The sequence below is a fragment of the Triturus cristatus genome, chromosome 4_1 (assembly GCF_964204655.1).
Source record: "Triturus cristatus chromosome 4_1, aTriCri1.1, whole genome shotgun sequence".
In the NCBI taxonomy this organism is placed as follows: domain Eukaryota; kingdom Metazoa; phylum Chordata; class Amphibia; order Caudata; family Salamandridae; genus Triturus; species Triturus cristatus.
In genome coordinates, this window is record NC_140585.1 from 490635145 (window position 1) to 490650708 (window position 15564).

At 41.8% G+C, this 15564-nt stretch overlaps 1 protein-coding gene across 3 annotated transcripts in view; it reads left to right on the forward strand.

Annotated features, from left to right (window-relative positions):
• The window catches only part of PDE3A (phosphodiesterase 3A), a 1085163-nt gene that overhangs the window by 1019758 nt on the left and 49841 nt on the right, over nucleotides 1-15564 (forward strand). For all 3 annotated transcript variants that reach the window (XM_085652713.1, XM_085652714.1, XM_085652715.1), the window contains one exon: nucleotides 14146-14307. In XM_085652713.1, coding sequence (XP_085508839.1) covers nucleotides 14146-14307 — 162 coding nt within the window. The remainder of the gene's footprint in view (nucleotides 1-14145; nucleotides 14308-15564) is intronic.

Sequence of the window (15564 nt, forward strand, 5' to 3'; positions counted from 1 at the left end):
ATCATCTCACCAACCTCCTATTTTGTCTCCAATTGGATCTCTCCTAGGAACTCAACAAGATTCTATACATGCTGTTGCCATTGTCCATCTAGAACACCAGCTTTTTGTTTTCTCTCTGTAATCCTTCCTGGGTGCACTAGCAACTTAATTAATATTTGAAAAGCTGTTTTGCAAGAGAACAGTTTGCACAGACGGAAAGGATAAGTGCAAAGGCCAAAGGTTGATACTGATAATTTGTCTCCTCCTGTAGGTTTTTGATATTTACACTGAAAGTTCCCCCTTTTTAACAGATTGAACTATGATTTTAGACACCACATAGGTGTCAGCTCTAAAGTGCTACCAGGGAGAACGCTAGACTTTCTATCCAAGGAGGGCTTATCAGCGGCTGAGGAGGCTAAATGACCGCTTCAAATTTATAGGCAAAAGATACACTGTTCCCTTGAGACTGGGGAGCATCCCCAAATAGCCCTGAAGTTTTGAGTATCAAAATAATTTGTTCAAGTGGTATCGAGGTAACTACTGAAGTTCTTTTTATTTTATTTTATTTCCATGAACTACATCATTATTTACATTGTAGTAGCCGTTTAAATTTTCTTCAAAATCATTTATCCATAACTTAAACCTGTCCAATGCATTTCGGGCTGCACCCTTCATCAGGGGATTAATCCTATGAAAATAGAAGAAACTCTAACTCAGTTGGGTGCAGTGCATTGTTCATGTTCTTATAAATTCACCAGGTAATAAATGGCGATAAAAGGCAATGGCTAGTATGTCCACAAGAGATCATGTGTGCTGGTAATCGTTAGTCTGAAAAATCCTGGATATTGTGACTGTTAACCACGTGTTCGTGAGAAAGACGAAAAAAAGAGAGAAAAATGTGTCAACCATGTTATTATGCTAAAGGTCTGTGGAATTGACTCGTTATTCAAAATTTGTCATTGAGAATAGTGACTGATGAAGTGAAATGTGCAAAACCGACCTAGAACGTGTCTTACACCTCATAGATTCATCAATGATGCAAGTGACTATAAAACGTCATGTAGTGCAGACCGTTGTACAGTTTTAGTTTCAATCATTATAAATGTGATGGTGTAAAGGGTATACCACAAATGTAACTTGCTGTTCACGGAAACTAGTTTCTACATTTCAAGGGTCCGATAGTTATGCCTTTGAAAAATAAAACAATTAGTATCACCAACTAATTGTGATGGAAAAGCATTTGAAAGAACACCGTCGTACAGTAGTTAAGAATTTACCCGATAAAGACACGAAGTGTTACGTAGCCGATTCCTGCGGTGCAATGGTTGACTTTCTCCGAGATACGGATAACCAAATATATCCCTTCCTTCCCCCAGAAGTGAAAGACTATGTGTATTGCATAGATCAACTTAACTAAAAAAACAACTGTGACGGGACAAAGTGATGTCCCATATACCGCATGGTGTAATGGGGTGTAAAAAATGTAAAAAAGTGTAAAAGAAAATTGTTAAAAAAATTATACATGTCACAAAAAATTGGGAATTTCTAAAGGGAGCTCCGGTTATCCAAGCTTCCCCCTGTGTTATAAAGAAGAATACAAGATTTGAAATGTGTAATCATCTAGATGCAGTATCGTACTGCCTAAAAAGTACTAACGAAATGTGTTCACCAGTCTTCTCAGTACAATAAATATGTCTAACAATAATCTGATAACAATCAATCCTCAGTAACATGATACACTTTGCAGATGAATGATATATACTATAATTGTTCTAGACATTTATATCAGTAATTGTAATGAATCACTGTCAGTCCAAAATCCAATTCTGTCATCACTCTACACAAAAAATGTCATAATGGACGCAACAATTGTGAGTAAATGTCTATGTGATTTTTGTACTTTTTTAAATACTTCATACTTCTCTGATATGTACGTCCGTGTGTTGAAGCTTTAGATAGACCATCTACAAAAAACAGCTTAAGTCCATGCTTTTGTTGAGGCCTTTAGATTTGACTTTATATAGGTAGTTGATCCAGTAGATTTCTCTTTGAAGCAAGAATCGAGTATTGTGTCTGCCATCTACAATTGGACCTTGTTCAAGGATCAAAAACCTAACTTGGCTTATGTTGTGATTATTGAGATTAAAATGAGTTGCAACTGTAGATTTCAGTTTTTTTGTTCAAATGTTACTATTATGTTAATTGAGGCGTATCTTCATTGTTCTATCAGTCTTTTCCACATATACATATCCACATGGACATTTCAGTATGAAAATGGCGTTACTAGTGTCACACGTAGATGTTACTTTGAGTTTGATGATTGTGCCTTGGGTAGGGTGTAATATAGTGTTGCCTTTAATATTTGAATTGCAACTCCCACAATTCATGCAGAGTAAAGTACTTCAATGGTTCTGGTGCTTTGGTCGTATTTTTTGTTGAGAATTTGTGCACAAATAAGCGAATCTGGGTTGTTTTTCAAATATACCCCTGAAATCTTTTTCCATTTGTAACAGGCCAGTATTTCAATATTTAATTTTTAATCCTGTAACTGCGGGTGGAGAGTTTGGATACAAAGACCATAGCCATTACTAGTTGCTGTGCCTTTTACATTAGAGAATGATTGGTGGTGCATAAATAATGTGATGGAAGGGAACTGACATGTTCTCAAGTGACTTTCGCCCTCCAGACACAGAAGCGTTTGTACTCTTCTTTACTCTTCTTTACCCCTGATGCTCGCCCAGCCCATGTATCTTCATTACCATATCCGTTCTGACTATCATCGGACCTAGAGGTTGAAGTGCATTAAAAAAAGAGAGATGGGTGTGCCACAGAACCCTCGAGCCAGAACCCTGGCTGTGGCTTAACTCGGGGTCTGCTTGAGAAAACCAGCCAAGCTTTCATTTGACTTCTTCTGGCACCCTTGCTCTAACCTCATTGTAAGATCCTCTTAGGGTTGAAGAATCATGAGGGAGGGTAGCTTAAGTTGAAGAGCAGTTTAAGATTTATTTCCAAAGAATGAAGAACCCATCTATACCACATCCAGCACAGGCAACTGCTCAGAGAAATGTTAAATGTATACATTCCAAAACCTAGGCAACACAGGTGGAAGAGAACCATGTGAATGATGTCATTAGTTGCCATGGTACATTAACATCAGAAGATGCCACACACCTTCCCCCTTAAAAAAACCCAATTAAGATACATAGTCTTTCAAATAGTTAGGTTTCTTGACAATTCTGGAAGATGCACATTGAGAAGATCCAGCATGGAAACCAACATTACCTGTAGGAAAATATTCACAACAAGTGGAAGAACTTGAACACACAGAGATTCTATTCAAATTCCAAACTCTGTGATCATGAATTCTCACAGCATTATTAAAAACCTTAATAACCTTGAGAATTGAGCTTTTGAACCAGGATGTCTGATAGCAACCATGTCCCCAACTTTGACATTTGTAACTTTGGTAGATTTCTTTGAGTCAAAGTGTGATTTCCTAGCTAAACATTTGGCTTCCTCTCTCTTATGCCATCCTAAAGTGGAATCAGATGAGAGAGAATTAGAAGCTGATTCCTCAAGAAGTCTGACCCAGGAAGGTTCCACTAGGGTACAAGGAGCTCTACCTTTGAAAAGAAAGAAAGGAGACTTGCCAGTGGAACTGTGTGTAGTTAATCTGTAACATTCCAATTTTTAAAGAACTTCTTCTTTCCAATTGAGACCAGAACTTTTGGCCCAAGAGATGGTCTCTTTCAACACCTTATTAAACCTTTCCACCATTCCGTTGGTTTCTGGGTGGTAAAGAGAGCATTTCTTGTGTTTGATCCCTCGTTTCTTAAGGAATGCTTCCATTTCCTTTGAAACTAACTGTACCCCATTATCAGTAAGGATCGATTCCGGATATCCTTCCCTGGCTATGAGTGCCTCTAGGAACTTGATTACCTGACAAGTTTCCACGCTACTATTAAAATGAATTTCTGGCCACCTAGAAAATAAATCAAGAAGCACTAAAATAAAAACTTGATGACTATCTGATTGGATAGGACCCACAATAGCCAAAGCTACTTCCTTCCAACGCCCACATGGGAGCTCTCTGATGACCATTAGTTGTACCCTCACCACCTTTGATTTCCCACTCATGGCACACACCATACAGTCCCTAACAACTCTTTCCACTTGTAGATCCATTCCAGGCCACCAGTAGGAGGCCCGGAGTCTCTCTTTTGTTTTGGACATTCCAGAGTGAGACTCATGAGCTAAGACTATGAGTATTTTACGAAGATCAGAAGGAGGTATAAGCCTAGTTCCACGTACAAGTAGTTTGTCACAAAGAGCCAATTTGTCTTTGACTCTCCCGAATTTTGAAGCTTCCTCAGAACTTTGTTTTTTCGTGTTCCAACCTTTATGGATGAGAGAAACTACCTCAGACAACACTGGCTCTGAAGCTTGCTTGCTTCGCCATTGACTTTCATTAACGATCTCCCCACCCACTGAACACACATGAACATTAGCATTGTCAAAATCATCATTAATAACGTCATCAGGACAATCATCAACTAATCTTGAAAGGGTGTCAGCAATGCAGTTTTCCACCCCAGGAATGTATCTGATTTCAAAATCGTATTCTTGGAGAGCAATAACCCACTTCATTATCCTGCTTGAGATCAGATCAGTCCCTTTTTTAGAAAAGGTCTCACACAATGGTTTATGATCTGTCCTGATCAAGAACTTAGTTCCCCACAAAACAATTTTCATTTTCCTAACAGCCCAAGATACAGCAAGGGCTTCACGCTCAATAACAGAGTACCGAGATTCCGGATCTTTAAGTCCTTGTGAGGCAAACATAATGGTCTCCAAACCATTTTCACCCTCTTGTTGGAGGACAGCCCCCAACCCCTTAAGGCTCGCATCAGTGGTAATTATAGAAGTTTTTGAAGGGTCAAAACTTTTAAGCTTGGGTGCTTTGTTCAGTTTATTCTTAAGGGAGGTAAATTCTGGCAAGAGTGCACCAGACCGCACTGAATTCAGAGTTGAAAGGGGCGAGCTCGCACTGATAAAACAACTCCCAACCCACAATGTTCAGCCGCCTAGACTACTGCAACGCGCTGATGATCTCAGCTAACGAAAAGGACATACACAGACTACAGGTTATCCAAAACACCGCGGCCCGTTTGGTGACCAATGCCCCCTCAAGAACAGCCTGCCTCCCTTTGCTGCAGAAATTACACTGGTTACCCATTCGAAAAAGGATCCTTTTCAAAATTTGCTGTATGGCTTACAAAGCCATAAACAGATTAGGCCCTAGTTATCTCAATGACAAATTTGTTAATTATGTTCCTCTCAGACCCCTCCGCTCAGGAGACAAAGCCCTTATCTCAGTACCTCGCGTTAGAAAGGCTTGACAAGGCGGGAAGGCCTTCTACCATCTAGCCCCGCGCCTATGTAATGAACTCCCTTTCTGCCTGCGACAATGCACAGATTACCTGGCATTCAGGAAAATGCTGAAAACACCTCTCTTCTAAATCAGTCTCCTCGTTCACTAGTGTGGCTCCAGCGCTGAGATACCCTTATGGGGTGATTCGTGCGCTTTATAAATGAAATAAATAAATAAATGTTAGTCAATGGGTGAATGTGCGGCGAAGCTCCCAACCCCTCTTAAATTCAGCAAGATGAGTTTAGATTGTTGTAAGTTATAAAGGATTGTTTTGCGTCCCAGAAACAGCAAAGAAAGTACAGTACCTTTAAGTAGGCAAAAGGTATGAAGAGTTGAGGTTGTTGGGTTCCTTTCCGTTCCATCCTGCCGACTACACCAGTGTAAGATCCTCTTAGGGTTGAAGAATCATGAGGGTGGCTAACTTGAGTTGAAGAGCAGTTTAAGATTTATTTCCAAAGAATGAAGAACCCGTCCATACCACATCCAGCACAGGCAACTGCTCAGAGAAATGTTAAATGTATACATTCCAAAACCTAGGCAACACAGGTGGAAGAGAGCCATGTGAATGATGTCATTAGTTGCCATGGTACATTAACATCAGAAGATGCCACACTCATGCAAATTAAAGGCAAAGCGTGGAACTTTGACCTAAAACATGCAAGAGGAATATAGCAGTATAGTCATTGGAAGCCCTCTACAGAGGAATTTGAGGGTGTAGCCTAAAGAACTATCACCCGGTATCCCTGCTGCCATTCCCAGCCAAGATTCTGAAGCGGCATGTCACCAAGACCTTTACAAAATATGTGTAGGATCAGCAACTGCTCCACACTCGACAATCTTGCTTCCAGGCCCACCATAGCACAGAATTAGAAATGCTTTTTGCACTGGATTAACTCAGGTTGGCGTCAGATAAAAATAGACCTTCAGCGCTAATCCTGTTAGATCTCATGGCAGTGTTCAATACAGTTGATCATCAATTGCTAGTGCACCCGTTGCTGGCTTGTGAGATTACAGGGTCTGCCCTTCTCTGGCTTTTACCATTTTTGAATGATTGCTCTCAGAGGGTACAGATGGGTGGTTATGTCTCCAGGGCAAGGGCATTAAACTGTGGGCTCCCTCAAGGATGCACAATATCCTTCTACTGTTTAACATCTATATACAGCCTTTGATTGCAGCTCTGGCACAGCTGAAATTACCTACTGTTTAATTATGCGGATGGCACTGAGTTGGTGTGAGTTGATTTGGGAGCTCTACGTAGTCGCAGTTGAATGTGCAGTTTATCTTGTGGTTCACTGTTAACCGGATGACAGCGAACCCTTTGCAGATCAATCCAGAAAAGACCAAAGTGCTGGCAGTCACCACAAAGGGGAATCCCTGGTTGGGCAGTTTCTGGCCACTGGAGCTTGGCCCTCCCCAGTGTTCCGTAATAGTAGCAAAAGGTCTTGGCATTAAGCTAGACAGTAGCCTGTCAATGTCCAAACAAGTGGCGAAAGTATGTGAAAGCTGTACAGCTCTTCTCAGACAACTACGGAAACCAGTCCTAGTTCTTTCACTCTCAACTATGAGGACAGTGGTAGCAGCAATGATATTGTCACGTCTGGACTACGGAAATACCTTGTACATCAGCCTCCCTAATAAGTTGATGGACAAACTCCAGGTGAAAATTAATGATGCAGCAAAATTGCTACTTAAACTGCTCAGACAGGCGCATGCCACTCCATTGTTGCAACAACTTCATTTGTTGCATATTAAACAGAGGGCCTTGTTTAAAGTCTTATGTATTGCACATAAGACACTGTATAGTACTGTGTCGGTCTACGTCAAGGAGGCCTGAGCACCATCTGTCCAGTTGCCATCTGCGATCTTCTGAGGCACATTTGTTGACCTTTGTACCACAAACGGTAGAGTGAGAGAAAATTAGACCAGTTGCAATCTCCCAATTCATACACAAGGGCAACTGGAATGTTCAAAGGGTTGTTGGGGAGCTTGCTCGAAGACAATATCAGAGTGGGTTCCAAAGATAATCTCTTGAATATCCAAAGATATTGGAATAGACGCCTCACTCAATTATTGTGACATTCTTCATCATCAATGCCTATCCACAACCCGGTAGGATGATACCACCAGGGCGGACTCAACCAAAGGTTGAATTGGGAGTTCATACATTAAATCTAACTGGATAATCAGGGTTCCAGGTGAAACTTTTACTATTAACAATACCCACAGAAATACCCAGAGGTTTCCTTTATTCGTCAGGTACCTGAGGTGTGTATAAAAACCTATGCTTTATATTGAAAATAATTGTCCAATTAAATCTATCCCTGACTTGTAATGCATGCATTCCATTGACATACGTGAAGCCTAATGCTCTCACCCTTCTTGTTATTTCTTCTTTGGAGGATTTTCTGAAAGACAAATAATTTTTAGATATATATTCGTGTGCTAGAGGTTACACTTATAGTATTGTGCTTGGTGACGTTGGAGATACTGGTTTTATTGACTGAGTGATTTCAAACATTAACACCTATCTGATCCAGGTCTAAAAGATGTGTGGGCATAGTTCTCATAGTACAAACCAGTGGTCAATGTGTCGATCCCAAGACTTTGGGATGTATATGTGTGTTGGTTATTGAAACTCACAAACAGACTTTTAAACTTGAAATCTAGTGTCATTCGACACATCTTGTGTCTTTTGTTATTATAGTGCCCCCAGGTGAAGCATAATGGAAATAAAGGTGATTCTCGCGATCCAGTTTTCGCATTCATACCCTATGCTTACCCCCTATATTTTTTTTCCGAGTCATGTGGTCCCTGGAGGGTTGTGCTGGCTTGCAGTCACACACTTATTGGATGGAGAAATTGTTTTTGTTATGGGTCAAAATAGGAAGAAGACATCATGGTATCATAACCTGTTAATTTATTGAGCAGAATCGCCAAGATTTTGAAAACAGCCTGCAGTAACATGTCATGATAGTCCTAAGGTAAATGCCAAGAGAGCAGTGTTATTTGTGCCCTGTATAAGTATCATTAACATGATATAACATTGCAGAATGTAAAACCAGAGAACCTGGTATCCTTCTTGGCTTCCGTGCTTCACCACATTTTTTGATGCAAGGCAAATATTTGATTTCACTGAGCCTCCTTTTTCCTCTTTATCACTTTTTCCTCTTTATCACATATAATGTTATCCTTAAAATACTAGAGTGCAAAACGTGCACTACAAAAAACCTCTAGTGTTTCATTTAAAAGACTATATAACTTTGCTCCATGTATAAAATTAAATTTAGGAAACATTTAGGGAGCACATGACAAATGACTTGCCTCCTAGTTCACTCTTGGCATTGCTGACGCGGCAGAGGGACAGGAATGTTTCTAAGTTAATAATTATAATGTATCACTATGAAAAAGAAATAATCATCCACGGGAAGTTGGTAGATCCCCCAAACTCCTCTTAATGCCAACAACTTTAAAATAGCCCTTACTGGCTGAATATCTACCAACATGTGTATTTCATGCTATTTTCCGACCACAGAAACTTATATTATTGAACCTAAATAATGTAATGGTTATGTCGCAGACTGTGGGAAGGGACCCCAGGTGCACCCTATGTTTATCAGGCACGAATGAAGATATCGCACACATTTTATTCTTTTGTCCAAGATATGTAGTTCCCAGAAGAAATTGAATCAAGCCTCTGTGCAAGAACTTGAAGACCAGGAAACACCTAGAGGTGGTGAGAATACTAAAAGCAGATAGCTCACAACTCATTGTATTTGGTGTTAGTAGATTCCTGCTGGCTTCTAGCTAACTAAGGAAAAAGAGAGGGTTAAAATTTGAATGCAACCATATTATAATTACGCTCTCCTAATTGGTTCTTAACAGAGATCACGCTCCTATCAATATGCTATTCTCCCGTTTGGCACAATCTGAATGAATTTAAATTATCCAGAAGGAAATACATCAGTACTCAATAAATGAATTACTATATATTTTATCTTTTTTAGCACAATTTTTGCCAATTGTCTTTTCGGACTGTGTTAATTTAGTATGCATTTGCACTTTATATTTACCTCAAATCAGGATGACTAATGCAACTAAGGATCTTTCACTAACTGAAAATTGTATTTTGTATACTTTCTATGCATCTCATCTTCTAGCGAAATCATCCTTATTAAAAAAAAAACTTTATATGTAATTTCTATGCTTGCTTGGTATTTTTAATGACATGTTCTGTTATGATTCTTTGAATCGAAATAAAGACTGGTTAATTGATTGACTCTAGTGGTATAAAATCTTTCGATTTTTGAATAGACAGCATTTGTGGTGGTTACATTTAGCATTGTTTAATTTGAGGTTTTTTTACTTGGCTTTTTTGGAGAATTTTAAGAGGTGAAGCAGGAAAAACAACTCAACTATTTAATGCTAATTTCCCCTGTGTGCTGTGTACAATTGTTATCTCCAGTTAACATTGAAACCAAATGCTGATTGTTATTGAAAATGTGTATTTCCAGGAAACATTTAGCAGGAAGCCCCCTTTTCCTCCGCCTCTTGCACTATATCTCACGCTCTCCCAAAAAACACTTCCCTGTTTGGTTTGTGCAATATCCTCTCAAGAAGATACCCTCCCTGCATTTTTCTGTTCCTTTTCCTAAAAAGAAAAAAACCCTTGCTTTGTCACTCAATCCAGAATGGAGCGCAAGCCATTGTCCAAATTCTTAGTCGAAGTCTGATCTAATGAGAGGAAACATTTGCTATGAACATTAATTGCACTTAATTCAACCCATGAAATGTATCCTATACTATTGTGTTTTAGCCAAACTTTTAGGTAGCATTTTAGCTAGCAGGATGACCTTGGCATGTTATTTTAAGCAAACATTTAGAACACACTGAGACCTAAAAAGTGTCCTGATGCTATGTAGTGCAGAAGGATGAACCGAGAGAGAGAGAAAGGCTGACTTGCTGGGTATAAAACCAGGTTTTTAAAGCAGATTTTGTGATTTGCACAAAGAAAAGTGACAGAATTCCAAAGGTGCCCATCACCTACGGAAAAAGATCTGCCCAAGTGTCAGAAAGAGCAGTCTACCAATAGGAGTGCAATGTAGGAACTTCTGCTGAGTATAGGAAGGTCCTTTGTCATAGGAAGCCCTATGTACACAACACAGGGACTGAAAGCTAATCATTTTCATTACTGACAACCATGGAAGTTAGTCTAGAGTCGCAGACGTATGGTGTGGCCCGCATAATGCAAGTCTTGTAGTTGTGTTTTGAATCCATTGGAGCCATTTTGAAACTCCTACAGATGAGTCTAGAAAAAGAGAATTGCAGTAGACCAAACCAATAAGAAGTCGACGGGACAACTAGTGAGTGAGCAGAAATGGGAAGTAGTTGTACCAGCACAAGAGTATAAAATAGGTGGACAATACATACTTAACCTGCCCAGCAAGACCTGACTAATGTCAGGTCCGTTTTATGTATCGGTGTAATGATTGCACCCTTCCAACATTCTGATATCAATCCTGTTACAGCTGCAAGTCATGTCCAAAGCCTTGCACCTTGCCCACCGCCTCTTCGGAGTGGACCACCAACTGCATACCAAGGTGCCGCTGTGGGGAAATTACAGCATCCGCATTAATGGCCAGGTCCTTCGCTAGCCGCTTTGGGCAGAATCAGGCATACATACTATGGACCAGGTGCTGCTGGACAGTGACCTGAAACCTTTCAACCACTTTAAGGAGGAGTTCGGCCTCCAGCCACAACAGGCCTGGCAGTATGTGCAACTGCAACACTGCCCACAGTGCTGCATTGGCCCCCGCCCGAGGTCTTCACATCCCTCGCCAGTTGTGGAATACATGTCTATGTGTGGCCAGCATTGGGCAGTGATGTTGGGGCTTTACGGCACACTCATGAGCCACCTCTTTTCCCAACCCCTCTCTCGTAGCCTCTGCACCAAGCGGCAGGACCGCCTTTAGATTACCATCGAGGAAAGGAACTGGCCTGATGTGCTGGCAGCCCTGGACAGAGGTGCCCGGGAAGCCCGAGTGAAGTTCTGCCTGTTTAATACACTCCACAAGTGGTACTGGACTCTGCAAGGGCTGCAAAGGGCCAGCCTCCTGTGTCACTTGAACTGCTGAAGGTGTCTGGCTACCCAATGCAACCTCACCCACATCCTATGTGACTGGCCCTCAATCCGGCCCTTTTGGGCCCATGTCCCCAACAAACTGGGGGATCCATGCCTCTCCAACTCCCCCTCGCTCCCTCAGTCATTCTATTGCACAATCTCAGAGGTTCCTCTGACCTGTCCAGGCCGCAACACTGCCTCCTGCACACAGCGCTGTCCACCGCCAAGCTCTTTATCCTTTGCCAGTTGCATTCTCCTGTACCCCCTCTCAGGAAGCCTGGACGGTGGCAATGGTACAGACGGCGTCCTATGAACACGTTATCTACTGTATGCAGGACCAGGCTGAGGTGTTCTTTCAGACATGGGCCCTTTTCCTACAAAATGCCACCGGAGGCAGATCACGTCAACACTGCCCCGCCACAGGTGCAGAGGCTGTTATGCATGAGGGATTGATTGCTACATACTCTCGTTCCCCTGGTCCCCGCCACAGCCGCCTTGAACGTGCAACCCACATGCTATCAGGGCCCCCCTCCTCCCTTGGTAGTACTCCTGGCTTCCCATACCCACTCCAGGCTCCCTCCCTCCCTTCTCCCTCCCCACCCCCTCTTCCAATGCCTGCTCTGATTTACCCCTACTTCTCTCTCCCTCTCTGCATCTCCTCCTCCATTCCTATCCCTCCGCTGACCCCGCTGCCTCCTGTGGTTCCGCCGCCACTCCTCCCTGCCCATGGTCCTCCCCCTCTGCATTTCCATCCCCTGCCCCTTTGCCCCTCTTCTTCCTACCAGGTACGCTGATGTACGGACCCCTGCCTCCATAGGTTCCCACCATCGCACGTCCATGATCCATCGGGCTCTCCCCCATAGAGGATGCTGTATTCCCCAACAGACCGGCGGCCTAGGATTCCCCTGGGTCTGCTTCCCGAGACCCCTACTCACCACCATTGCAAACCATTGCCCCCACTGTGGCATTCTTATCATGGTTCAGGACTGCGGCCCACCCCAGCCCTACTGCATGGGCGACGGCCTTTCCCCTTCTCACCCTGCCCTCCCGCCCACCGATCCAGAGATACCACGGCCCATGGGCCCCAACGCTAACTGCAGTAGGAGGATTTCTTGCAGCCCACCACGCTACGGCCTCTGCCCGGGGCCCAGCACCCTTGAACAAGGCAAAAGGCTGGGCATACTGTCTCCACTAGTGACCTGCACCCTCCCATTGCCACTTCCGCCACTCCCCTCCACACCCCCTACTCGCCCCTTCCCACCTCCCCCCATTTATTACTGTACACTCAATGTTGCTTGTTACTACCTTTTTTGCATTCCTACCTTGTTCTAAATGTTCACTTCAATACAAATTTACGACACAACAAAGAGAATGCCCTGATCCCCACTGAGCAGGGATGCTTTAAGGAAGGTCGCTCACCAATAGAACATTGTTTCAGCTTATGGCCTATTGTTGGGAAGGCAATGGAATGTAAGGAGAACCTATATTGATGCTTCGAACTCTTCCTTTGGCTTTTGATCTTGAGAACTGAGAGATACTTTCTGATAACCTAGACAAGCTTGGACTCCCAAGGGGTCTACTAGGCATCATTAAGGAACTCCACAAGGGAAATTGGGCAAGAGTGGAATTGGATAATGGCGGCACTGTATCAGAGAAGATTTAGTTAAGAAATGGTCTACAACAGGGATGTGTGTTGGCCCAAGACTATTGGAACTTTATCTAGTGGACTTACTTGAAGCCCTCTCAGAGGCCGCCTCTTTTTCCCCAGGAGATGGGAAGCCACCATTTGACTTGTCTGTATTATGCTAATAATTTAGTAATTATGGATATGACACAAATTAGCTCCCGAGAAAATTAGATGCCTTCCTTAGGTATTGCAGGGATACAAAACTCTTGATTAACATGAGCCAGAGGAAGAAAGAAAAAAACAGATTTCCTACAGAAATAAAGTAAAAAAAAGAGTTTAAACGATATTTGGGAACAACAAAAATTGACGAGGTAAATTTTTACCGATATTTGGGTATGCATTTCACATCTGGAATGGATGGAAAACTCACTGTGAATAGTTGAGGTGAATGCCCTGCCAACAGTAATGGGGTTATGCAAATTCAGGAAGGAGTATGGGGCAATCTTGGACCACTTTTTACAGTATTTAAAGCAATGGTCCAGACAGAATGCTTTTGCAGTACTGAAGTCTTTTTCTGAGTGGGCAGCGGCATTGGGAAAGCATTGAAGATCAATGTTAGAAAAATGTCAGTAAAAATTCCAAAAAGTAAAATGCATGTAGGAATAGTAGAACATTCCAGAAAAAGGGATTTTAGATATATTTTTACCAAGAGGTCACACCCTGTTGGTCCTATGTGTTCCTCTTACAGATGGCCTTGAAAATTTAATAGCCACATAGCTATTGTAAACATTGTTCTTGGTGTCCGATTGTAATCTGATCACTGTTTGCACTATGCGGTTTTCATTTGTCAGCCAAAAGGCTGGCAAATCATTACACTTCGATTGTTTATATGCAGATTGCATAATTTGTTATTAAATGCTGTTGTTCACTAAATGTTAAGTCATATTTGTGCAATGTATTGAAATAATCATCGACCTCTTGCTGTTGTAGGTAAATGAAGATGTTGGCCCAGGTATTGACTGGACTAATGAGAATGATAGACTTTTGGTTTGCCAGATGTGCATTAAGTTGGCAGACATTAACGGACCAGCTAAATGTAAAGACCTGCATTTACAGTGGACTGACGGCATCGTGAATGAGTTTTATGAACAGGTAAGGGCTCTGCTTACAGAAGGAACACAGAGCAGACAGCATATGATCTGATCACATTCACAATCATTACATTGCAGGCACACATGCATTTTATCACCAATATTTTAAGAGCACTTTTAGTGACACTGGAGAGTTTTTTGTCAGATCAGACAATTATTGTGATCACCACTGTATTTGAGGTAGGCACTTCTGCAGCTGGTAACATATTTTATGTAACCAAATGCAACAATTACCCATTTCTAAATGTTTGCTTGTGGCTAGCCTAATCAATGACCTCCATATCTCACAGCAGAAGTGCATCCCTAGGTAGCCAGGTCAGTACCTCACACACCTCACACACAAGAAGTAGCTCCTTGTGTCTGTACATTGGCAGTCTGTGGTGAATAGTCATGCTGGTATGGAAACATTTTTCTTTATTCTAATCAGATCAACCCGTAACATACAAAAGGGTCTCCAGCTCCACACCGAAATCTTCTTCTCTGCAATGGATCTTTGCGTCGGTTTTCAAATGCAGCATCAATTGAAAAGATCTCAATAAACATCATCAATTTAGTCATTTAGTTCAATCAATGATGAGAGTTTTGGATTACTTCGAAAACCTTTATTTATCCATAAGAGTTTGTTATAATGTATTGGTCTCTATTTTAATTAGTAGATCATATAAATCCATTTACAGAAATATCAAGAAAATCATGGTTAGAGTCAATTAAGAAAATGATCTGTGTTCCATAAAGAACTGGAAGCCCTAAGTCCCTATTCTACTCTAGCGGATCCTAACCTACCAGAACCCATAAAGAGTTCTTTTGGAAAAGAGCAATATTTAAAGGAGCATTGAAATAGAATCAGATTGAAGTTGAACTACTCAGGTAGAGTACTTTCAGAAACTCGTCCGAGTCTCTTCTCTCAAACAGCATCAGCAAACAGTCGAAGTAACAACTATTCAAAATTAAGCTAAGAAAATAGTCACAACAGTAGCCATAACCATTAAATAAAATAGATACCCACAAAGTAGTAGGCGACAAGAGTCACTGTCAGCAGTTGCGCACAGCAAATAGGATAAAAATTGCTAATTGGCATTATACCGGGGTCATCCTTCACTCACAATGAACCACCAGATCAATGCCATATCCTCGACCTGCTTCAACACCCTCTGCTTGCATCGAAAGACTTCCAGATGGATCCCACCCGAATCCAGAAAAAACGTCACATACGCGCTCATCAGTATCAGACTAGACTACAGCAACGTGCTCTATGCCG